A 27,108-nucleotide genomic window follows, 5' to 3' on the forward strand; every position below is an offset into this window, starting at 1 on the left:
CAACTCTGGCAGCAGCATTGCCATAACATAGTAAGTCTCCATGAGAATGAGACACAGGCTCGTAGGTCAGCAGAAAGCTCCATCTTCTGAATGAAGTCATTTGTATGCACATGGTTTCTGTATAATACTGTAATAAAAAAGCTGATTAAATTATTTTTTTTCGCTTTTAATTGGCACTTAACTGGGTCTTACGCCTAAAGGTCCTACTAAATGTGCAAATGTTTTTCAAAACATATGGAGGGGATGACTTTGTTAATAAGGAAATATAGAAGAATATGTGTTTCCCTGTGGAGTAAGAAGATAATGGGAATATAAAGTAAAGTAATTGTTACATAAAAGTTAAAGTGAAGAAAATTATTCCACAGTCTACCTCCTTGAAACTTGAAATTCATGGTTCGAATCCAAATTGCTTCTAATGCTTCGGTTTGGTTCTGACTGTGCTAGTGATTTTCAGTATCTGTATCGCTCAGTCCCATGATGCATCTGTGCTGTAATCCATATGCTTACTCATTCTCTGTCATCAAGCATGTTAAGCATCACTGCACTGAACCAAGAGGTTGGCTGAAACCAATACTGCACCACATTTATTTATTATTTGCATGAATGACTAACAATCCTTCATCTAAAGTGCATCTAAGCAGCTAAACAAAGCTGTGAAAAGTAATGAGAGGAGAGGACAGATGGTTTGAAAGAGGAGTGAAAGAAGCCATTTATGTCCACTGTGAGCGACCATCTTTGAACAGAGGCGGTGGTTTACGACACCAACTGTCTGCCATCTATAATCCAGTTTTGAGATCCCCCCCCAGACGCCTTAACGCCCACTCACATCCTGGGCCATCTGACCTCAGGAAATCACATGACAAGGTGGGGCCAGGTTTCACAATGAGCTCACCCAAAACCTTGGCTGATTGTGACCTACACCCATTTTCACACCTTGGCTCATTTGATTAGGTAGGGCTTAGGCCACAGGGCTTAAATCTGGGACTCTCCACCATTTGACCCTAGAACTGAAGAAGCTTCTCGGAGGTGAAACGTCTTTAAGCAACTTAAAGAAGTCCAGACGCTTTTCTTTCCAAGCTCCTTAGACCTGAAAAGTAATGTGTGTCTGCGCCTTAATCTAATCTCATGCATCCTGGTTGACAGCCATCCATCCTGTGTTATCCCTGATAGTACAGAAATGTAGCTCATAATATGTCAAGTCTAGCACTAGAAATGTAAAAGTAGTGGAATTATTGGTGGTTGTCAGTATGTTACTAATTACTGTAGGGAGGGATTGTTCAGCTGCAAACATACAATATATTGTATATATCCAACTTAGATCATATTTAAATTACATACCATGTAACAATAAATACCATGTTTGATCATGTGATTCAATAACGTATTATGACAAATTTCTGTTTTTAAAGAAATCATGTTATTGTGGAATTTCTTTTGGTGATTTCTGAGATTTCTGCCATTCCAAGAAATAACAAAAAACAGTCTTTCCTTAAAATCAAGCAAATCTCAGACAGGTTTAATAGCTTAAACAACAATAGTTCAGTGACCACTATAGTTAAAAGGACTTTTTTAATATCTTATATATTTTTTGTTTTAGGTCCTCGCAGCACTTTCATGCACATGGAAAGGTCAGATACAAAGTGTTTGTTTTTTTTTATTTCTGCTTGCTACTATTACCACTTTATTAATGAGCTGTAATAGAAAGTGCTACCAAAATCTTTAGAACAAAAAAATAAATAAACGAATAAACTGAGCTGAGCTGAAAATAGTGTAATTTTTTTTTTTTATAGGAGTAGTATATACCCAAAATCTGCAGAGACACCAAGTTTAAATATTAAAAAGTACGTACAAAGATATACAAAGGCTGCTAATTGCCTGAAATGTGCAACTGAAACTCAAGGTTCTGAATACTTTCAAAATTCACTAGGAATATACCACATGTAATACTTTTCCATTATTACACTAAAGTATTGATAGCTGGTTATCCTTGCCTACACACTTGTGGTAAACTGAAATATGTCCCAAGTCCAACGCACGACTCCATGAGAAGGGACATAACTTCATGGCATTGGCTCAGTTTAAACAGGCTGAAAAGTTTGCACTTGTTTGAGGAAACTTGGTCTTGTTGTCTTCTATGAAATGTTTGCTGAGTCTGCAGCAGAATAAAAGATTATCCTTCACAGGCTGCTTTGTTTAGAGCACAAGACAGATAAATGGCATGTCTTTGTCAACGGTGATATCTGCCCACAGCACTAAAATGTAATATAAGAGAGAATCTCACTTCCACATTCAAAGCGAAACTGTAACTATCATATACAATGTGATATTTCAGCCAAAGGCCTTTGTGCTCTGTTTTTAATCTTGGAAATAAACAGCAGCAGTCCTAATTTCATCTCACCTCTCGTGTCTGCCCTTGAGCCTTCACTGTGTTGAGACAAATCGCAGCATATGTGCTTGTGTTGCTTTTATTCATGTAGCCAAGAGCAAAGCCAGGGAAAAGAAGAGGCAGCCACAAACAGAAATGTACAGTCTTATCTGTATGCAGTGTCATTTGTGAGGGGTTTTTTCCAAAGCCAAAATCTACAAACAAACTTGTCAAAAAAAAATTTCTTTTAGCTAAGTTCAAACAGGATGTCACAAGTGTTAGAAAGTCATGCTTTCATTCTAAACAGCTTTTGTCGCCCTTTTCAGAATTTAAGAGAAAAGTTTAACATTTTGAGAAAAACACTTGTTTACCTTGTTGCTGGGTTAGCTTCACTTAGAAGTAGAACAATGGAAGAAAGTTGTAGCCCAATTCGGTCAAAATGTAACAAACTCCTCCTGGCAGCACTTCTCCAGATTATTAATAAGGGTTTTGAAACTTATTTGATCATATAGTTCAAACTATGAGCTTCACAGTGTAGAGTTAGGTTTTATTAACTTCTAACAGAGTCAGGTTGGTTTTAGTTTTCTTACTAAGCTATGCTTACTGGGTCTGAGCTCAGTCAAAGTCCTTCTAGAAATAAATTATTCCAGGCAACAAACCCAAGCCCTTATCCAAATGAATCGGAAGAGAGTCATAATGTTCATTTCTGTAGTCATCTGGACATTATTATATAGAAACACAGGCCAAATAATATTAAACACATGTTAAAACTCTGCAGGTAACTTTATCCCAAAATAAGGTTTGCAACACTGGACCAGCTCTTTAGCCTGTTAATGATATTTTGGGGTCCATGAGAAATTACCCGACCAGTGTCCATGTGCTTTGTGGATTTGGAGAAGTTCTATGGCCTGTTGATACAGCTTTTTCAGTTCCTGTAGAAATAATTTAGTTTGCACTGCTGAGTCAGACTTGTGCCCGTGGGGAGATGTATTTTTCCAGGGATGGTCTTTGTCATCAGCTCCGTTCATTACTCTAATAAGCAGGATTTCCAGGTGAATCCGAGGACTGAAGGGTGTCCAAGTGCACAATCTCACATCCCTGTGTTAGTGTTGTTCCTACATCCTCATAATAATTTTGGTCCAGGATCATCAACTGACCAGTGATGCTGTCTGAGCAGTTAGCATTAGCCAAGAAGTTAGCTAATGCTTTTAAAAATGATCATGAGCAAACCAACATGAGTGATCTGAATTTGGCTAACATCAAACCTAACTTAATAATATATTTATTAAATGATATCAAATAATAAAGTAAACAGCTGACATGCTTACCACTTGTTCCTGTACAGACTTTTATATAAACAGTTTTTCTCTTCACATTGCAATCCTATCACATCACAACAGTGTAACTTGTTCAATTGCAAACCAAACATTATGATGCAGGAACAACAGCACCACAGGGATAGTAGACCAAAATTTAGTATTTTGGTCTAGACAACCCAAAATGTGATGTCCACATATTTGGACGCCAGGTCCTAGGAGGTTAAAAGTTGAAAACATCCTTGAAAGATTTCCTGAATATTATGGATCTGAACACTGTTTACTGCTTGACCAATACTTTTTAGCTTATCACTCCAGCCACACTTTTTCTCTGAGAGATTTCTCATCATTTTTTTTTTTTTTGAAGCGCCTTGAGGAGACTTTTGTTGTGATTTGGCACTATATAAATAAAATTGAATTGAAAAGTTGAACGAGCCCAATTTTTTTGAGAAGGACGCCGCTGAACAGCGTGCTGCTGTATTCTAACTGTCCTGAGCAGCATACTGGGCAGCGAAGGCCTTTCATCTGATTTTAATTGCAAATGCAGTGGCCATAATCAGATCTTATTGGAATGCATCTGTGCAAAGCCAACAACCTTGATCTGGAGCTGGAGAGTGACAGCCAGACATTGATTCCATAACCTTTTCTAAATTATACAGGCAACAGAAAGGATTGTGTCTGTTTTTCCCCTCTCGCTCTCACTCCATCTCCCTCTTATCAGCTGTCACAATAATGAGCAGCAGGGTTTTTAAGGGGGAGGGGGACAGCCTGTGAGCACAGCCTTTGGCGCAGTGCTGGGATGAACAGCAATTGATTAGCTGTGCGGCCATCTCAGACAGCTAAGTCGCAGCGCGGGCCGAGCTTTGATACTGGATGACAGCAAAGTAAATGTCTGCCGAGATAATGAGGTGGCCTCAACACACCCTAGTGTGTCAGCGCTCTACCAGTCGTGTGTAAACAGCCAATAAAAATGGTCTTGTGTGTGTGTGTGTGCGTGAATGTGTGTCTGTGGCATATATTAAACTGGCGCCAAAGGAAACAGGACAATTCACTGTGGCCTTTGTGCCAGTAGGGAGAGAGGCCACTTCAGCTGGTCTAGAAAGAGACAGGAGTGGTGAACGCCTGAAGGCTAGGGAAGCAGGCTTATGACTGGACATTTGCCAGTTAAGCTCCCAGATCAAGTGAAGGATTTGAAAGATTTCAAACCACTTCTGTTGGAACGTAAAACTCGTAAACTACAACTATTTCACACAAATTACTGCCTCCTTTGTTCTTGGATGATATGACAAGCTGTACCCTTATTTATGTAAATTTAGATTAGCATTCATTGCAGAAAATCACCCATATTACTTACTGACAAGACTTGTATGATGAGAATCATAACTGAATTGTTTTGACATAATGTCACATAAAATGTCAGTGACTTAGCTGAGAGTATCAAGCCATTTACTTTTCACAACACGCAGATGTGTTGCTGATGGCCTTTAGTGTTATTACCTGGCTCATAAGGTACAATATAAAGTGGAGACTGACACTGGTTTTAATTCTTAATTACTTAATAATCTAAGATAGAAACAATAGCCAGAAGAGCATAACAATGACTTGTGACAAATGGTGCCACTGCAAGACTAGTATGGTTTGCAGGGGGGTGCAGAAAGCAAAAAAATCGCTGGCAGCCCAAATTTGAGTAGTACCATGTTGCGGTCTAGGGCTCATATTCAACAATTCCCTCTTAACCATTGCTTTGTAACTGGCAGTTAGTTCCAAAGACCCACCTTTAAAGTAGAGTATTTACCATACTGTCATATGTCGGTCAGTCGTTTTCTCTACCAGCATTATTAGTTCAATTAATCTTCAATCACTTTGCCTCAAAGTCGCAGGTTATGTAAGGTAAATAGTATTTCCAGGTAGGATTTGGTTACAGATAGGCAGCAAGATATGGTTAACCAGCTCACCATTAATTTGCTACGAGTCAACATAAATCTAATTTCCTGTTGTTTGAGATATTCTGCATTTCTTTGACATTAGCCTGCATAGCAGACGTGATCCCAAAAACCAAACTAGCCCTCCATCAGCCAATCGTCCTGCTGATGTTTACCACTTTTACCAAATGCATTCATTTTCCCCTTTTGCCAGATAGAACCAGCTTTCTTCTGGCTAAGTGTTTGATGCCAGTGTCTTATGACTCATAAAAATTTGTAAAGTGGAGGCATTTGTCTTAGAATAACATATGACTGCAGGTCCTAATAAGTTGTGAGCAGAAATAACTTATGGAGTTGTTTTCAGGGCAGAAAAATATTTTGAACCACACCACATAGTTGACAAGATATTTCACTCCAGTCCAAATATGCAAATCCCTAATAAAGAACAAAACAGAATTAGCAGGATTCCCCCTACGCAATGAATTTTTGTACCAAACATTATGGTAATTAATTTGTGAATTGTTGTAATAATCCAGTCTGGATGTCTGATATAGCTAAAAATTACAGTCTGGCTGCTTTGCTCCTAGATAACAATCCAAGTCATGCAGACTTGGATTCAATTAGAAAGGAAATCTTGCATACAAAGAAATACATGGTTTACTTGCAACAAATAAAGACAAAGGGGCAGGAGTACTGTAGTAACTAGCAAAACTTCATCAACTAACTTGACAGTCTCTGGGGCAAAGCTAGAGCAGACATGTACATATCCTACTTTTAGAAACAAAACAATGCAGGGAAAAGAATCATTCTTTTGACTCTAGTTTCAACAAAAGAACAGCATGCCCAACCTGTTCCCTCTCTAGTAGATGCCCAGCTGGTCCCAGAAATCACATATATGGTTTCTGGTTCCTGCTTGTGCATGGGAACGCACAGTGAGGTTCATGACTAGAAAGCCACTGGTGTCAGAATAGCGCGGCCAAATAGGCAGACGCTGCTCCCGGCAGAAAGTTGTCTGTTGGCTCCTGGAGGAAGGGTCGCCAGTGTGAGCGAAGGCACCCCAGTAGCACAGCATCCGATTGGACAGCAGCTTCTCCGACGGTGACAGGGTGAAGTTGGCCACAGAGGCTGAATGAAAAAGAAAGGGCAGCTCTGCACCATGGCAGGAATGCTCATAGCAGAAAGTGAGACCTGACCAGACACTGCGGTCCGAGATCACATGGTCAAAAACATACATCCACACCTTGCTCCCCACTGCTGTGCCGGCACGTGCTGACCTCCTCGATGGACATAAGAAGACAAAATCGGTAACAATCTGAGGAAAGGAAAATAAGAGGGAGATGGTGAGGTCACATTATTTTAAACTGATTTCAATGATTTGTCAGCACTATAGTGGCTTGCCTTTTTGTGGGGTTAGCCAAGTTGTCAGACACCAATATGGCTCAGACTGAAATAACTTTATATCTCTTAATTGTCTTGTTATTAAATGTTTTACAAACAAGCATGTTGGATGAAGATAAAACCCACTAACTCTGATGATCAGCATTGTTTTTCCTGTAGTAACACCACCTGATCTTTGTGGTTTTCGCAGATTAAGACTGGAGTAAAGCTTGGAAAATATACCCATGTTCTCAGGACAATAACTTCTCATGACCCGCCATGAATAAGCCTTTTATAACACATTATATAACTCCATAAATTATGTAACTCCAGAAAACATAACCTTGTTAATAGTACCACCAAAGTCCAATCGGATATCCCACAGGTGGGTTGGCACAAAATTGTCTTAGCGCCTGGACTACAATGAAATTTGGCAAATCTACACTCTCAGGATGAGAGTAATGACTTTCACAAACCTGGACTTTTTATCAGCTTTATGAGGCATGGGAATAGAGAGCCAGTTCTTGTAGAGAACCAGCTCCTAGTACTTTAGTTCCTTGAAATTGTTGTTCTGCTCACCTATCAGTTCCATCTGCACTTGTGCAATAGTCTGCTGATTGTAGGAAATGTACCAGGGGAGTGTGTGTGGAACTGTAGTCTATAGGTTGATATTGTTAACTGGCAATTATGAGACAATGCGTTTCAGGTTGTTTTGTAACGTAACGTACTGCATCACTTTAAGTGTTCTGTGTAATATGTGTACTACATTACTTTTTTGAGCAATAACGCCAACACTGATCATAACAAAGAGCTGAAATACCTTGAACATGCAGAAACATCTGACCACGCAGCATGCACAAAAAGAATGAATGCATGAATGTCATGTCTTTGACATACTGCTTAACAATGGTGGCCACTGTCAAAGTGCAGCCAGTGAGAAGCTAATGACAATCGATAAGAGAATCAATAAGTAAACTAATCAAAGTGATATCGATAATGGAGTTGGAATCACTAAATTCTTATGAATCCCATCTTGATCGTTGCCTCTCTAAAAGTGATGGTAAATGGACTGGCTCTTATATAGTGCTTTGCTAACCTACTTGAGCACTCAATGCATTGTATAGTATACCTCATGCACACATACATTCATACAAGCACTTTCTTTCTATATCTAAGTGCTACATGAATGCATCAGGAGCAGCTCAGTGTTCAGTATCTTTAAATAGTATGTTTAGTTTATATATATCACTCAAGCTTTTCAAATAGTACTTTATTTCTGCACTTTACCCATCAGTGCAGTTTAAAAGTATTTGCTCCCTTCTGAATTTCTTTTTTTTTTTTTCATCAACTCATTTTAGATAATCAAACAAATGTTAACAAAGATTACCCTAGTAATTACCATATTCTTATTATATTACTATGTCTGTCTGTCTCCAGAATACAGCTGAGATAGGCTCAATTCACCCCATGACCTTGAACTGGGGAAGCAGAAATGAATTTTGACAAATTTCATGGCTGTATGTTCCATATGCTTGTTAAGTAGCTCTATATTGATAACTGGTAAGAGACGTACTAGTATTAAATAGTATTAAACCTGGAAACAAAATAAAAACAACCAAACTGATTTAAAATTAAAGAAACATCCAAGTCGGCACATTACAGCGATTCTTGTGGAGTTTGCCGTGTGTAGAAAAGAAAAAGAATAACTAATTAGCCTTGCATCTATAAAGAGACAGGCTAAGGGCAGAGCAGCAAAAAATGTTGTTCCCTCTCAGCTAAAAGGAAGCAAAGAAAATGAAGGTAGTCTGTTTTCTCCTGCCTGTTACCTAGAAACCAATGTGTCTTTTTCAGCACCTGCACCCACACAGCTGAACATCTGAAAGCTGAAAACAAGCTTGCTGACTTTGACGGGACTCTCTCTGTCTCTGTCTCTGTCTCTCTCCCTCAATTCTTTTTATTTATTTATTTATTTATTTTTCGCCACACAGGTTTATGATCATGTCTCACGCATTCAAGGTAATACGAGCACAGGCAGAATTGAAGTTATGTCTACTATATCTTCTGAAATGAATTTCTCCTCACTTCTCTCTCCCGCGTCCAACTTGTTCTCTCTTTGCTAAAATCTGTTTTTGTTTTTGGGCATACTTCTTTTCTCCAGTGTCAGATTATTGTCATGTTCAGAAAGAACAAACACTTTAAATATTCTATTCAGTAACTGTTGTGCATTTGAACTTTGGCGTATTCATCTATGGATGTACACCGATCAGGCATAGCATTCTGATCAATGACAGGTGAAGTGAATAACACTGATTATCTTTTCATAGTGGCACCTGTTAGTGTGTGGGATATATTAGGTAGCAAGTGAACATTTTATCCTCAAAGTTGATGTGTTAGAAGCAGGAAAAATGGGCTTGTGTAAAGATTTGACCTGGTTTGACTGGAGCCAAGCTGTGATAGAAGACGGGGCAGAATATCTCCAAAGCTCCAGCTTTTGTGGAGTACGGTGGTTAGTATCTATCAAAGGTCGTCCAAGGAAGGAACAGTGGCAGCAAAAGAGGGAACAATGCAAAATTACCATGTTACCAAAGGACATTTCAATTTCAATTACTGACATTTTTACTTACATAAGAGAGGGCATATCAAAACCATTTTCAGTAAATGTGGCCATTGAGGTCATGAGTTGGCTGTTCAGCAATGAACACTACTTATCTCCATACAGTTTCCGGGCCGTGTCATCTCTCCTAGGCCAGAGCCATCAGGAAGCTCTTTCCACCACTTTCCTAAATCAGTTTTTCTCTTGTGAACCCTTATTCCTAATGTTATCCGGAGATTCCAGAATGGTTTCCATTGTAAGCAGTCATGTAATGCTGGACCATTTGCTGATACTGGATTGTTTTCCTGTCTGCTGCTGCTGCTTCCTAATATCCCACCTTCTGTCTTACTATTAGTCCCACCTTCGTGGTTTTATTTCCTACATGTGACCACATGATGACATCTGGTAAATACCACTTCTGAGACCTAGAGTGTTCCACCCAGACCGATCCTCATCTTCTACCCCTGGAATAACTTGCCCTTGCCTCTTTTCAGTAAATTGTGTTCAATATATTGTTCTGTATCATGGCACCATTTGCCTCTCCCTGGAGATAATGGGGGGGGGGGGGGGGGATGGGGGGTGTTACATCCTGATAAGGTTCCTTTTGGGGAAAATGTTTAGTAAGCGATGATGACAAAAGACAGATAGCAAACAGCAATCTGCTTAAATGCCAAGCTTGGAAGTAAAAAATAGGTGATGGCTCTTTTTCATACAAGTTGTTTGACAAAACATCTCAAGATGCACCAGAGAGGAGAGGTATGGCATCTACGTCAGAGCCCAAGTATGAGATTTTTCCAGTCACCAGTAGAAACCACACAGAAACAACACCACCCAAGTTGCATCACTCTGTATAAAGCGCTTCAACTGTCTACTGCAGGACAGTCCAAGCTTTGGCCTCACTAGGCAAAGCTTTTTCAGCTGAGGCATGTCAGGTTTGCTCTTTCATCATGGTGCACTCCAAAAAGTACTGTTCACACTGTGCTGTAGGACAAAAACAAGATCAACACATAGGGTGACTCTGAACTCTGGCTTGCTGTGTGCTTCTCACTAACTTTAGAGCATTATAGACTAGATCTGGTTAATGGTCAGCTTACTGATTCTTGTCAGACTAGCTCACCACACTTCAGAAAACCTTTTGATGTCTCTACTAACTTATGACAATATTTATTTATATTTGGCATTTTGAGAGGTGATACGACAGTGGTCTGACGCCGAACAAACATTGTTAATGCATTGTGTTTTGACTGGTAAAGCTCAGGAAGCCTTTCAGCTTTATCAAAGGCTGACAGTGAAAACTATGAAAAAGTTGAACAGGCTGTTTGACAAACTTACCAACTAGTTCCCGAGGTTATAGACAAAAGTTTAAAGCTTCCTAGAAACAGCAAAGCCAAACTTATGTGGAATTTGTTCGTGGGCTAAGAATTGTGTTTAACCGTTGGCAGGTTGCCTCTGGAGTAAGTACATTTGAACAGTTGGGGGAGCTTGTTTTGCTGGGCGCTTAAGGTTCACTCTTCCTAAACGAGTAGCTACATACTTGAATGAGGAGAAAGTGAAAAATGCTTCTGATGCTGAAGTGTTGGCAGATGAGTTTACTTTGACAATCAAAGGAGGTAGTGGTTGGAAGCAGGGAGATTGTCTTGTTAGTTGGGAGAAAGGGCCAACAGAATGCAATTACTAAACAAGACTCTACCAGTGCAAATTGAAACTAAAGTAGGACATGCAATTACCGTTTAGGTAAAGGTCACTGGGAAAATGAGTGCCTTTTGTTGCAGGCTGAGGCTAAATCTGCATAGGGAACTCGTTCAGTGAAACCTATTGCCTTTGCAGTTTTGGCTGCCCCCATTGAAAGGAATAAGGTAATAGCTGCTGTGCAGTTTCACACTAGGTCTGCGATTCTGCAGATTCCTGGGATTATTCAAAAAAATTAACTGGATTTCCAGTCCACTGACCCAGGGTATAGACCATATGTATCTGGAGGTTTAGTCTCATTGGTGGGTCGTGACCAGAAGATAGCTGTAAACATTCTTAGAGACACAGGTGCTTTGGATTTATTTATTACCATTTATTTAGCCCAGTGTTGCCCTCAGAAATTGATAGTGGTTGCTGTTCTAAAGTCCAGGGTATGAATCGAAATGTAATGACTGTACCGTTACATCGTCTGTTTTTGTCATTAGAGCTAGTACAGGGTAGGCTACCCACTGAGGGAATCCAGGTGATTTTGGGAAATGATTTCATTGGGACTAAAGTGTGGAAAAATGGTCATCCATCTCAAAATGTGCCACTAAGACACAGGGATGAGGTAAGCCAGACACAAAGTACTGTGTGATCACTCGGGCCAGGAGTAAAGACTCTCCCGAAGATTCTTTTTCAACAGCTTCTAGGTATAAAACCACAACCAATGTTTTGAATGTGTCATTTCCTCTGTCAGAATATGATTTGTCAGTAATGTGTAGTGAGGGATGACGCATCTTTACAAGAACCGTTACAGTTGGTCCGCCCTACAGATGAGATGGAGACAGCCAGGTATTTTGTGGATGATGGCTTTTGGTTTGAAAATGGACTCATCATGATAAGTTAATGGGACCATCATTTCTCCGGCGCTGATAATTGGCGTCCGTCTTGTGTCAGTGACGTAAAAGACGGATTTAATGCGACCTGACCGTTCAAACAGCATTCGCTTTCTAAAACATCGGATATGTATCAGATTCAGTACCACATACGAAAGTGACCCAGATCGGATTTGAAAATATCGGATTTGCGCCGTTCACACTGTCATACCATGATCGGATATGGGTCGCATAGGGTCAAAAAAATCGGATTTGATGCGCTTTCGCCTGCAGTGTGAACGCAGCCTTAGAGAGCATGTCTTGAAGATGGCTCATGATTCCACTGCTGGACATTTAGGTGTTCAGAAAACCTATGACAGAGTCCTGCACCATTTTTTGGGCCAAAACTGAAAAACTTCATTTCCTTGTACATTAAAACATGTCACATTTGTCAAGTGACTGTAAAGCCCAACCAAGCAATTGAGCCTGCACCTTTATGTCCCGTTGCAGTGATTGACCAGCCTTTTGAGATTTGCTGATTGACTGTGTGGGGCCGTTACCCAGGTCAAAGGCAGGAAATATGTACTTATTAACAGTGATGTGTTTAAGTACTCGCTACGCAGCTGCCCAATACCCAACATTACCACGAGAGCAGTGGTTAAAGCCCTGTCGCAGGTTATCTTGGTTTTTGGTATCACAAAGATTTTTCAGAGTGACCGAAGGACAAATTTCACATCAAGTATGTTCACAGAAATACTGAAGCTCCTTCAGGTAAAACCAGTTCAATCCTTACCATCCACAAAGTCAGGGAGCTATTGAAAGGTTTCACCAAACCTTGAAGTCCTTGTTGTGTGCTTATTGTACGGAAGTGGATCGTGACTGGGAGGAGGGACTGCCGACCAATAACTGTTGGACGTAGAAACCAAAACATATCTGAGTCACTCAGTAGCTTGGATGCTTTGTTGGGATTGTTGGCTACTACAGATAATTCTGCAAGAATTTTCCACTGTAGCTGCCCCTCTTGCAGCTACAAGGTTATGTTTTTTTGGATGCCACCTTGTCAGGAAGCCTTTCAGGAAGTGAAAATTGTGATTTCCTCTGTACCTGTTCTAGCAGCTCCCTGTATGGATAAGCCACTCAAACTACAGGTAGATACTAGTATGGTGGGAGCCGAAGCTGTTCTGTTGCTGGAGGGGGAGGATGGAGTGAACCTTCCTGTCAGTTTTTTCTCCCAGAAGTTCAAATTTTACCAAATGAACTACTCGATAGTGGAGAAGGACGCATCGGCTTTAATATGGGCTCTACAACATTTTGAAGTATACGTAGGGGCAGGGGGTAATCCTGTTTTAGTTTACACAGATCACAATCGCCTCACCTTCCTTCATTTTCTTCAGAATCCCCAGAATCCCAATCAGTGTTTGAGATGGTGCCTTTTTCTTCAGCCATATAATCTGGAAGTTTAACACATAAAGGGGGCAGACAATGTTTTGGCTGATGCATTATCAAGGGCTGTGTCCTAGTAATACAACTTCAAGTGTTGGCAAAATGTTAACTAACTTCATGGCTATCTAAGCCCTATTTTTATGGGAGGGCGTATGATGGCCTGGTAGCACTGTTTTGGCCCCTTTGTGTTTCCCTCCCCGGAGTACTGGTTTAGATCATTAATAATGTTTGCGGTGCAGGGCATTTCTCCACAAACAGGTCTCATTACTCAGGCCATCATTATTAAATTCTTTGTAAAATGCACATGAGCAAGCTAAACTGCACACACAGCATCAAAAACCTGTTTCACTTGTGTCAGTGCTGGGCTAAATGCATCACCATGGAAATGCATTCAGCCATTGTAACTGGGCTGAAATCCAGCTTTATACATAATTTAGTTACATACTCCTTTTAATAGGAGTTGGTGACTATGGTGGTTATAGAGAGTTCCAGTTATACTGGAAAAATGACTCTTGACTTCCTATAACCTATAACCTCAATGAGCCCTTTCCTCAAGAGTTTATGAACTCATTGGTTGTTTTAAGTTAAGCCGAATACAACATTAAAATGCGTTATGGCATCATTTTAATAACTACTCATAAAGTCAGGACGAAACTCAGAAAGAAGGATCTGCTTGTAGTGTCCCTTTAGTTTCAGTCTTTAGTGATGTCTGGTTTCAAAAAGAAACAATCAATCAAGAAACTTAAAGAAGTCCAGACGCTTTTCTTTCCAAGCTCCTTAGACTACGATGACCTGGATGACCGAGAACCTTCACAGACATAAAAATCTGTACCACGTCATTTCTAGTAGTCTGACAGAAGCTGCCGCTTTACTGGAACTGCTCATAGTGATGGCAGCACTTCACACAGAGTCGATAAGCTTGTCAGTGATTCAGCTGAAATTCCCTCGCTTACAAAATGAAGTCTCATTTTTCCTTAGGACAGCAGAGGTGTTTATAATTCTGCCATAGAGAGACTTGTCACAGAACTCATAGACTTGGTTAGTGGGGTTTTCAATGGGAAGGAAGTTGATTATGTTCAAAATGCATTCAGAAATACTGTGTTTGTCTAATGCAGAGAAAATGTATATACTCCATAAATATAAAAATTGTAGGACTAAAGCAGAGCTCTTCACATCTGCTTCCACTGTGACTGGTTGGTCTTTGCGCTGACCCCTTCGGGCCTCAGGAGAAGTGGCATTTATAAAGACACACAGTGTGTGTACGTGGAAGAGTAAGCTCCTGTTGTAATTTTACCAACTCCCAACTGCAGGGTGAACTGTGACTGAATATTAAATATATCCAGCAGTGTCACCTCCTGACCCCCCTGGAGTTCCCTGGGGGAAGATACCTTGCATTCTGAATTGAAAACTGTGACAGAAACCGGCTGAAAGCCCCCCCCCTTTCTGTGTCATCATCCACCAGTTGACATACAGATTTTGAGGCTCCAGAGTATAAACAATGGCATAAACAATCAACAAAAATCTAAATGACTGAAAATATCAAAAGAAGACTCCTGCACTGTCATGAACTTTAATATTTGAAATGCTCACTCAGACCTGTAAAGTCTGAGGTGTAGGTCTTTTGCAGTTTCACAGAGCATTTCACAATCTGACTTTAGGGTGAATTTGCTGGAACGATCATTTCTGATATTGAGTTAAGACACACCTGACTGCTTCAGACCAGCAAATAGTTGCTTCTGTGCAGAAGTGGGCACAGCTGCTAATGATCAACTAATGAAGTGCCTTTGATTATCAGCCTCTTAATTCCTATAGAAGCTGTAAGGTTGTACTTCATTTTCACATGTGTATAGCTAAGGGAATATATGAGCTATTAACTACTGTATTAACCAGATTCATATCTGCTGGTTTTATTGGTGTTTATGATTTAAATACAAGCAATATATGCATCTTTCTGAAAGGTGAAAATGTTTTATATGCTTTTCCTTGGGTGGGAAAAAGCAGCACATAACAACAGACACACATCTCCACCTAGAACGTCACCTGAGACGGCAACAGTGAAACATGAAGAACATGAAAACTCCACAAACACTGCTAGGAGATCAGAAATCCAAAACCTTCTAGCTGGCAACAATGCTGACCTCTGTACCACCATGCTGAGATTGAAGTGTGAAACCAAGTCTTCCAAATGTACATTTGGACAGAAAAAGAAACTTTCCCGTCAGTAAAAACACAGCAAACGCTAAACACTAGTGTGTCACACATGTGTGAAAAATGCAGCCCAAAATGGCGAAACAAGATTGATGCCATGTCATCAGTATGCTTCTTTAATTTTGTGGCAATTATACCTCTAATAGTCCAATCTGAATTATTGCAAATATGATGTTGGTTATTTATATGATATAGATAATATATATATAGATCATATATAATTTACTTTTCAGTAAGTCAAACGTACCCCCATTGCTCGGTATCGTTTGCTTCAAGGCCACAATTTTGGAAAACATGCTATACTACTAGTAATGGATTGCAAGATAAAAAGCTGGCTAGTTGCATGTTTAATCTAAATCTGGCCCTTGTATTTATTGCAGTTTATGTTGATTTTTGGACAGATACATTCAGACTTTGGTTATTTCATTTTTTGCTTTGTTTAGTCTTTCTGGAAATATCTGGTATTTTAACTGGAGAAATCTCCAGCATGTTTGCCAGCTAGTTCCTGACTTTATTTGCTGTTCGATGCCAACAGATAGTGCTGAGTATACCTCGGGCTATTTACTCTGGATTTATTAAAGCTCCCTCTCTGAAAGCAGCTACTTGAAAATGAGGTTGATGACATCAGTGAGACTAAACCATAGCAGTAGCTGTTGGACGTAGAAACCAAAACAATGATGTAAGTGATGCTAAAACACTCAGTGGGGAACTGCAAAGTCAACAGCTAATTCTCTGTGGGTCAGTCACAATGACTAACACTGCTCATATTACATGTAGCAAAAGTATTATAGTTTTTAACATCAGTAATTATGACATTATTTAAGATTACACTCAGGTGACAGTTGTTTTTATATACTTAGTTTGAGCTGATGCAGTACAAACAGGCTGCAAGAGATTTTACCTTTATGGAGCCTTCAAAATGTTATAATCATTTTGAAGGCTGTACTGGAATTACAGTATGTCATACTAAGAGATGTTTTTGTTGTTCACTCTCCTCTCATTAATACAAATGGGGTGTCTTCCTCCAGTCATTGCTTCCTCCTCTGGAAGCCTGTCCTCTACTTCATCTGTGATTCCTCAGCTCGTCCCCCCTGTCATTGTAGATGTTCAGGAGAGACGAGTTGCTTCTTAGTGGAGCAGTCAAGCTGAATCTCAAGCAGACAACCTCCCTGACTCCAGGTGGTCCAAATGATTCACCCATACAAATGATGGAGGTGAGAAAAAAACATTACTGAATGAGAGACAGTGGAGCTGTAGCTCCCTCTGTAGGCAGTGTTAACGCATGTTGTTTGATTTCCACTGAAATCTGGAAGGTTACTTATAATGCCAAAGTTTGATGCATGGTGAAATTTTCCTGTCTTTTCAGTCTGGTCATAAGGAAGTGCAACATTTTGCAAACCAACTTCAGCAACAAGAGTTCAATTGTTTTCAGTTCGCCATCAGTCATTACACACAGACAGGCGGCAGACAGCACCACACAGCTGGGTCCTCATTACACACCAAGCTCTGGCCAGGAGGGTTATCGATCCATACGTGATGTCCTGCCTCACACAGCCACCCAATGAGTAGTTATTGATGCGTGTGTGTGGCAGACTGTGTGTGAGGATTTACTGTTCAGTCTGTGAGCAAGAGGAGAAATGGAACAGAACAAAACCTCTTCAGATGCAGCTCATTATGTAAATGCATCCTTTTTTTTCTTTTACATAAGCTGTTTGACTTCTTGAACACAGACAGCGCATTAGGTTTGTAGAGATGTTCTGCTCTGCAGGTTCTTGCAAATTATTGGCTGAATGTAAAGCTCCCTGACACTTTCCTGACAGCCACCAGATAGAACTACGATGAAAACGAAGCCACAGCAAACGGAGGAATATTAATTATATGCAATTTGTCGGATCAAAAGCAGCATGCTTCAGAAACTTCCCCTTCTGTGAACTGAATATTTCTCTATTTCTGTGAACTCTTCTTCAAGTGTTAATCAGTGTACCCTGTAGCAAAGGAAATGCAAGCGAGGGACTCTAGATAATTAGCCTTTAGTCTCTTCAAAACTTTGTCTCTGGCAGGCACACATAATTATTGTCATAATTTCAAGGTTGGCAATGGAGGCTAGGGGTTACACTTTTAATGAGTGAGGGAAAACATTTCCTCTTTATAAAGGAACAGCAATACTTAATCACAGTAGCATGGCAGAAAAAAATTCAAAACAGCTACTTTAAAATACATTTCCCAGCAACACTTAGAATTTTCAGCCATGCTCAGATATTTGCACTGACCCCCGGTCCTCTGAAGAAGCGCCCTTCATGAAGAAATGCAGGACAGCCTCACTGCACAGTCAACTGTGACTGAATACTAAATAGGTGTCACCTCCTGACCCCCTGTAGCTCCCAGAGGCTGACACCTTACACTATTCATCAAAATCACAGCCAGAATACTGCTCGGGGGTTTTCTCATTTTTCCCTCATGAAAATTAATGATAAACACAGCACACATAGAGGTTTATGCTAGCACATGCCAACATCAGACAATGTTGGTTTGCTTACCAACCATCGTGTTAACCATTACAAATATCTGAAGCAATTTATCATAAAATTAGTGTCAGCTGGAAATTTAAGCAGATGTGACACTGGAGGAAAAGTCATGAATAATTATTGATCTAAATCTGCTACTTCATGCTGCTGGTATGAAAAAAGGGGGAAAGACACCTACAAACAGCTGTAAGTGACATTTACTTACCTGGATGTTTGAGAATGCATCAAGACGATGTAAGTGACATGGATTTTCTCCTCCTGTTACGTGTGAGTGTGTGGGATAGAGCTCAAAACCTTGAGAGCTGTTGAAAAAACTAACAAGCTAGCACAGAGAGGATGTCCACGCCAACCCGGATGTTCAAACCAGAAATTGAACTTCTTTTACATTTGGACTACATTTGACCTGTTTTCAGTGTTAAACTGCACACCAGGCCTATCTATATAAAACTGAGGCTTAAAGTCAAACATTGCATCCTAATAATATGCACCATACTGGCACTTTTAAATATGTGTGTGTCTGTGAGCAATATATATTTAAAATGGTAAAAGGTGTAAATTTTGAACATTTAGATTATTTCTTTTTCTTTTCTTTGTTTTTGCATATTTCTCACACATGGTCATCAAGCAAATGTAAATATTAGACAAAGATAGCGCAAGTAAATACAAAATGTACTTTTTAAATGATGATTTGGTTTATTGAGGGAAAGAAGCTATCCAAAGTCATACGTGAGAAAGTAAAAAATCTCAAAGAAACACCACATCATGCCATATTTTGAGGAAACTTGAGAATAAATGAGAAAAACATTCGGGAAAAGTTTACAAAGTCGTTGGGAGGAAAACTTTGAACAGTGGTGAACCTCTCTCGAAAATTACTCCAAGCACAAACACATCTCATCCAGGAGACCACAAAAGAACTGAGAACAACATCTAAACAACTGCAGTTTTCAGTTGTCTCAGTTAAGGTCAATGTGTTCATCTTTTACAATCAGAAAACGACTTGGCAAAAATGGCATCTGTGGGAGAGTTTTAAGACGAAATTCACTGCTTACCAAAAGGAACAATAAATTCTCAACTCACATTTGCTGAAAGCTGATGATCCCCAAGATTTTGTGAAAATATTTTCTGGGCTGATGGGACAAAAATTGAACTTTTGGGAAGTTTTGTGTCCGGTTATCTCTGGTGTTTCATTAAAAAAATATCAAATAGTCAAACGTGGTGGTGGTGATGATCGGGGCTGCTACAAGACAAGACAAGACTCTGTCAGAAAGTGCTGAAGGAAATGCCAAAATGCTTTATCAGGACTTTGAACGGGTCATTCAAGTTTGAAAACATGGCTGAATTAAATCAATTCTGAAAAAAAGAGCAGGCCGAAATTCCTCCCCAGCGATGTGAAAGACTCTTTTCCAATTTAAGAGCAATACTAACACTAAAAGGACTGTATTAAACTCCTCTTACCTGAGCCAGCATACTTCTGTGGTCAGCATCCCTGTACAGGGGCAGGTACTTGTGTAGGATCCGTAGGGTGTGTTGTTTAAAGATGGCTGTGATGTACACAGTGCACTCCACTGTGGAGACTGGCTTGTTGAAGACCCCATACGCAAACAGAACCCCCTCCTCGGACGTTGTACCTGCAGGACAGAAAACAACATTACTCTAAAGAAACAAGTAGATGTCTGTGTTGCCTGTGGGCTTGCTGTGATTCTTCTGACCAATGGCTTTTCTGATTGTCTCTGTACTTAAAAATCACTCTTAAACATTGCCTTCAGCTTTGTTATGATGTCAGAATTTTCATATCAAATAGTCGTATAACAAGAACCAGTGGGAGTTAAGCAGAAAGCTGAGAGAATAAAATATAAATCCTGAATAATAATAGTAATAATACAGTGTGGTTTCTTTTATTGCTCTTACCCAGCAGTATTGGCTTTTCTTTCTGCCAGTGCCCCTTTTGAAAGGCAGTGACAGCCTGCTCTTTGATTAACTCCCCATCGATATACGGACCCCACGTCTCAAAAACCTCCAGAAACCTGAATGGGTTCAAAATCTTGGAACCTGGGATCAAAAACAGATTGGCAAGTTAAAACACAGAGGGAAAAAAGTATGTTAAGCAATGCATCGTATGCAGTGTTATAAAAGCTCAAAATCCTATTAATGTGATTTGTTTGTCTAAAGAAGGGAGCTTTCCAGTCTTATACTAAACTTCTTCTCCAGAGTGCATTTTCCTACCTCAATTATAAGCTCTAACCATGAGTTCACCCATCCTGAAAACTGCTGTTGATGATGTAATCACAGTGATACAGATCAATAACACTGTCAGGCCTGCAGGTATATCAAATTCATTCCTTGCTGTTAGACAGTAAAATTACTCTAATTGCCCCTTTAGAGGCTCATTGTTCAGTCATAATGATTTTGTTTACAAGTATCTCACTATGAACATGTTTTTCACAGTCATTTGCAGACAAATATACTATATCCTGCTTCCTTATGTAATGTGTGGGCAGCAATGAGTGTTGCTCTAAATCTGGGGTTTGTGGCGTCCTACTTGTTTTCATCTGGGCGGCCAGGATGGCCTGCGGAGTGAGAGACAGCAGGCAGACAAAGTCGCTCACAGAGCAGTTCGTCTGTTTAGCAAAGTCTTTTCCCAGTTTCAGGGCATCGTGTCTGAGAAAGATGTGCAGAAAAAAAACAAAATTACAGTTCAGCTTGAAGTCATCCTAAAATGTGATCAAGATCTTTCACGCAATCTAATGCTCAGCTTTAACGTTTTGATCGCTCGGTGTCCTTTAAAGTCCATGCCAATTTTTGAAACCCCATCAAAGCATCCATGCATCTATCTCACATCCATGCCCAGTATTGCCATGAGCTGTTAGTTCCTCACCTGGTCTTCAGAGGGATGGAGAAGGGCAGGCTCTGCAGGATGGCCTGTTTAAACAGAGGCTTGCTGCTTTGGATCATCAGGTGAAGGCTTACCGACTGAGCACCTGCACTCTCCCCAAATACTGTGACCTGATTTAAAAAAATGTTGCTACTTAAAATTCTTTAACTTAATTTCTGTTAATATTGCAAAATATATTAATTTCATATCAAACGAAATACAAACAGAACAATGAAAGTTAGGCTTAGTAAATGTAGGACATGTAGATCCAGGTGATCGTAGTCTAAGGAGCTTGGAAAGAAAAGCAAGTTTCCTTCTTCAAGGAAACTTTGAAATTTGGAGTTGACTTGACCTGAGAAAGGCTTAACTTATCAGGGTGTAACAGAAATAACCTGTTCCTTACCAGGTAATAAAATTAGGTAAAATAAGCTCAGATGAGCAACAAAACATGACATATTACACCATGTCATTATTTATTTAACAAAAATTCAGCCAAAATGTAAAGAAGTTTGTGAAAAACTGAGCATGCCCATACTGCTCCATAGAAAGTGAAAAGATAAAGTAGACAGGTGCTGATAATCAAATGCACAAACTGTTCATCAGCAAAAACCTCTGCTATATAAGCAGACGATTTGGCGCTTTGCTGGTCTGGATAATTCAGGTATATATGAGGATAAACAGCATCAACAATGGTGGGCTGCAAACATTGCCCTACAGGCCTCAGTTAGCATGTTAAATATGATAATGATAATGGAGTATTAAGAGTTGCCAGGAGAAAGCCTCTTTTCACTAAAAAGAACATGGTTGCATGGCTAAGTATTGGAAGGTTGCATCTGAAAAAGAAACAAGAATACTGGAACAATGTCCTTTGGACAGATGAGACCAAAGCGCAGATATTTGGCTATAATGGACATTGACATGTTTGTTTGTTTGTTTGTTTTTGCCAAACAAAACAAAACGCAGCATATCAGCATAAAAACCTCAAACAAAATGTCAAGCACGGTGGTAGAGAGGTGATCATTTGGGCTTATTCTGCAGACACATGACCTGGGCACACTGTAGATATTGAGTTATTTTTTCTGTTTACCAAAGTGTTCTAGAGACAAAAGTGAGTCTGACAGCTAAAGCTTGGCCTTGGTCTTACAAGAGGACAATTATCCCAACCACACCAGCAAATTTACAACAGAATGACAGAAAAAGGTAAGAATTGTGATGTCAGATGATGTCACTGAAAGCAGAGGCCTTAAAATGGCCATCTAAGGGCACCTGGATGCTGTTCCAATCTTTTGTTTGTGAAGGGCAACAAATCACAACAAAACTGGATTAAAAGAAAAGTGGAAGGGGTTCAAATAGCATGCTTTAAGTAGAAGGTTAATTAAGATGCTGCATTTGACAGAAGATAAACAAAAATGACTTTAAACTGTAAAAGTTACTCTAGCAAAGTCCAAGAATTAAATATGGAGTTGGAAAATAGCATAATACTGTCGGTCTAAACCAAACCAAGTGAGTTATCAAATTTGGAAATGTGTTTCCTTTTTTTCCCTCTGAGATAACCCTCTTTAAATGTTTATACTTTATGAATTTGAGAAAATAGGTCGGAGCTTCTGAGCAGAAAGTTTACAATAAGTATCTTTAATAGTTGGAAGCAACTGCTTCATTATTTTCCCCACGTCTTCCATTGTGGTCATTTTCTCAGTATTTTCCCTTTTTTCTTCTTTTGTCCTATGTTTTCTTACAATGTTTATTCCCACACAGTATTGTACCTTATTAATAAATGGCTTATTTTGAAATAATTATCTTAGGTGTTGGTGTGTGTCTGCGTGCTTGCTTGCCTTGGCGGGATCCGCTCCAAACACGGCAATGTTCTGTTGGACCCAAAGAAGAGCAGCCTGTTGGTCCAGGATCCCATAATTCCCTGCAGCTGATGTGTGAGGATCTTTTCCCGACACAAGGAACCCAAATGCACCTTTAATGACGCAGGATTTCACATGATCAACAAGACGTAATTGACTCAGGCAAGACATTCATTTCCTCTGAGCTCCAAATTACTGTTCACATATCAGAGCTCCTGTTTTCAGTCTTGCAGGAAAGCAGAGTAATTACCAACAGGCTCGGCCATTTTAAAGTGGCACACAAACATTATTCAGGCTCGTACTGTCTCACACACACAGATGCACAAACACTCTCTGTAATAAGTAAATTCTTATTTTCACTAAGTGATTCCACGAGTTTCTTGTTGTTGCCTTTGAGAAGTCCACTGCTAAAGTTCATCTGAATTTTATCCCTGCGTGAAATTTGAAGTGGGGTCAGAGTGACACAGGCATTGAGATTCTAATACACAGGCTATTACACATTAATAGGTCCATTTAAACGTAATCTTTCTTACCCAGTCGGTACTCCAGGCTTACAACAACACTGTGGGTGAAGTTACTAATGAAACGTCCATCATACAGAGGCTTGGAGGCAGAACCAGCAACGAAATCTCCACCATGGATCCAAACCATGACAGGCAGGTGGCTCTGCATAGGAGAGCTCAAGTCCACATCCAGCGGTACAAAGATGTTGAGGTAGAGACAGTCCTCACTGACCTTTTTGGAGACATTAGAGGATGCAGGTCATTCAATTTTTCACTTTTTGTTGTCACTTTTGTTTTTTTCTTTTGAATTTAATAGTTCTGGCCGTATGTGACAGAGATACACAGATACACAGATACGAGTTAGGAGGCAATTGCCAGGCAGGTGATAGGTAAAAACTGCAGATAGAATATAAATGATTTATTTAGCGTTTATGGTGCAAACTAATTAGTAGGCTCACACAGCAGGTTTCTTATACTCCTTACATCTTATTTAGGACTAAATAAGGACATTTGTCCACTTTGAGCATTGTTGTGAATTCTGTCTCTTGGTTGGTGTACTGGGTTTGGTTACTCATATTTTCTGAATGATTCTTATTGATATTGTTTGTTAGTTGTTTTTAATAATGTTTAATTTCTCAGAGGTTTTATAGTCCCAGTGCTCCATATACGAGTGCTTGGATTCCCCGCTTTTTGTTAAATGTTCTGGTTCTTATATGGTGCTTTTCTACTTTACGGGAGCACTCAAAGCATTTTATATAACATACTTTATTTACCCATTTACACACTCTCACACTCCAATGAACGCATCGGGCAGCAGCTTGGGGTTAGTAACTTGGTTGGTGGTTGGTGATCTCAGCCAGTTCCAACCACCAGCCTTCCAATTATTGGATGACCTGCTCTACCTGCTCCTGAGCTACAGACTGTTCATTTTAAACCCTGCCTCAATTATCTGCTGTCATATTAACGATATACATTCTGCAGTTATTTTAAATGGCTAGCATTACTTTTTTGTTGTTATGTTATTAAATCATATTTAAACAAAGTTGATTCAGGAAGCTTACTATATTCGTGTAAAGATACAATTCTTATTTATATACACAGATATTGTTAATAGTCTCGGTAGGTTTGCTGGTTTAAAAAATAGATGGATAACTGGAGAATGTTGTTAAAAACTCTTAATATCACTAACTTAAATTACAGTTGGATTATTATCAGCTGTCCTTAAAAATCTAACATACAGCATAACTGTTCTCCCTTATTGTAAATAACTGCAGTAGTTTTGAAATTGTATCCTCTAAATAGTATGCTGCATCCTTTTGAGTCATTAAACCGATTATAATGCTATAAAATTGTTTATGTATTTTATATAGATTTTTATTTATATATATTTGTCACTTTGAGGATCTTTTTGCTAAATATAATTTATTAACAATGGCCTCATAAAGGGATGAGGCCACTCCATGTGACATGACCCTTACAACATGGATTCTAACGACTTTTACTGAGCTGGATTGTTCACTTTTACTCTAATGAAATTGGTTCCATCTCTAAGTGCAGAATTTAGCATCCATGGCTTAGCTCACACTCTCAAAAATAATGGCAGCTCTTTTGATCCACCCACTCCATATAATCAGTGTAATTGAACTGAATATGAAATATCTTTGACATGCAAAAGTTTGTGTGCACTAAGCCTATGCACATTAAAATTTCAGTGTTGTACTGTTAGTGTCACTTTATGATAATTAGCATGTCAACACATTAATCACAACAGCTATGTATTATCACAAAGCAGCAGAACATAAGCAATTAAAATAACCTCAAGCTGTAACATTAAAGTGATATAAAACATCAGAGTAGCATATAAAGAAATACAAGGTTGTAATACACTTACACTCTTAGGGCACTCCTCAGTGATAGCTCTACTGCAGAATTGCATACATGCGGCCCTGGGGAAGGAGGCATCATAAACCCCGTGCCAAGGACTCACAGGTCTGGGGGGCTTCCAGCGGTAAGCCCCAACAGGAGGACTTGCGTACGGAACACCATAGAATACATGGGCCTTATCCACAGTAATCCCCTTGATCTGGCCATCTTTGGTTATCACCACTGGTCCAGCAGCCCCATTTGTATCCTGAGTGACAGGTTTGTCCTTGGTTTGCTGTATGATTGCAGGGTCCCCCGGGCGTCCCAGCTCCTCGAGGGAGTTTATCTCAAAGTCTCGGTTGATGATGAACGGCTCGGGGTAGATATTTCTCAGAAAGCTGACAAGGTCGATGTCATCATCATTTTTTGTAACTCCTCCAGAGGAAAGCTCTAAACTCAGTGTGCACAGCAGCAGCAAACAGTGCCAGTTCTCCATATTGTGATAGAATACTCTTAATACTTCCCCAGACCAGCTGCCTAGATCATGATTTGACTTGACTTATGGCTGCGGCCCTCATAAGCTTGCACACTCTGCATGCTTGTGACTCCAATTTGCCTGGTTCCTTATTAAGATTAAACAGACAAAAGCTGCTCTGTCTTAGTGTTGAGTTCTGTCCAGTAGACTCTGAACAGCTGGATGCAGACACTGCGGTGCAGGGCCACTAATAGAGGACGAGTCGTCTTTCCTTTGCTTAATGTAATCGCAGTCACGCACAAATGGTAAACAGGGATAAGCCAAGCAGTGGGCTCTATGAACGCGGGTTTCTGTGCTTATATAAAAATCCGTTTCTCCTTTATCATTCAGACTTATCAGTCACTGATGTATAATTAAAACCAATACATTTATTAATACGCTTTTCTTTACAGGCAGAGGACAGCAAACATAAGGTACACAGTGCCATCTACAGGCCTTATGCACAACAACATGCCACAGTTATTCTGTAATTAGGGTTATGTCATAGAAAAGTATGCATATGCTTTGATTTTTAATTTTTATTGTTTTACTTTATTTTATTAACACACGTTTCCCCCTTTTGGAAGATCTCAATCTTTAGCATGTCTGCTGTCCTCGAAAAGGATTGAAAGTCGAATTTAAATCCAGAAATTTCTTAAAACCTGCTTTACAAAAGTATCGGATTAGATCATTTTCTTGTTTTCAGTAATAATGATTACAGGGTGATATTTCTTTTTGAGTTGCACCCAGAGTTCAGACTGTAGAATCACTTGTAAAATATGATGGAAGCAGTTTCTCGTGTAATTTCACCATCAAACAGAAAAACAGATGGTATAGTTTTTCAGATTTACAATTTTTATTTTTCAAAGTGTTAATTATTTAACATTCTGACGATGATTGATTATATTTATTTAGTAATATGTTATTATACATAAACGAATGCGTATACTTAAAATAAAGCTGGGAAGCAGAATATACGCACTTAAAATAATCTCCAGCTGTAACATATAAAGTGATGCACTACACATTAATGAATCGGTAACTATGACCCACTTGGCTCCACCTGTTGAGACATTTTTTAAAAATCCTGGAAACAGGCGTGTACATATCATATCCCTAATCAGGTGAAACCATAGCCTACTATCGACTAGCGTGCACGTACCGATGGCATGTCGCTGAACAGGAGATGACAACATTTGCACTTAGCA

General features: G+C 39.5%; 1 protein-coding gene across 4 annotated transcripts; it reads right to left on the minus strand.

Annotated features, from left to right (window-relative positions):
* Positions 1-1,636: 1,636 nt before the first annotated feature.
* On the minus strand, positions 1,637-27,026 carry LOC102080527 (cAMP-regulated D2 protein). Of its 4 annotated transcripts, XM_013274167.3 has the most exons (10): positions 25,415-27,026; positions 23,554-23,755; positions 23,000-23,133; positions 21,171-21,298; positions 20,835-20,953; positions 20,204-20,344; positions 19,751-19,923; positions 9,409-9,494; positions 6,844-6,915; positions 1,637-6,728 (listed from the first exon to the last, which is right to left on the minus strand). In XM_013274167.3, the coding sequence occupies exons 1-10, from the start codon at positions 25,880-25,882 to the stop codon at positions 6,566-6,568; spliced, it is 1,686 nt and encodes a 561-aa protein (XP_013129621.1). In that variant the 5' UTR covers positions 25,883-27,026; the 3' UTR covers positions 1,637-6,565. The 4 variants fall into 4 exon arrangements, 3 of the variants coding, with proteins under 3 accessions (XP_013129621.1, XP_013129622.1, XP_005475617.1); XM_013274168.3 differs by lacking the exon at positions 9,409-9,494; XR_269949.4 differs by lacking the exons at positions 1,637-6,728; positions 9,409-9,494 and adding an exon at positions 19,373-19,532 and having other exon boundaries at positions 6,779-6,915.
* Between the last annotated feature and the right edge of the window lie 82 nt (positions 27,027-27,108).

The sequence above is a fragment of the Oreochromis niloticus genome, linkage group LG17 (genome assembly GCF_001858045.2).
Source record: "Oreochromis niloticus isolate F11D_XX linkage group LG17, O_niloticus_UMD_NMBU, whole genome shotgun sequence".
Lineage (NCBI taxonomy): Eukaryota > Metazoa > Chordata > Actinopteri > Cichliformes > Cichlidae > Oreochromis > Oreochromis niloticus.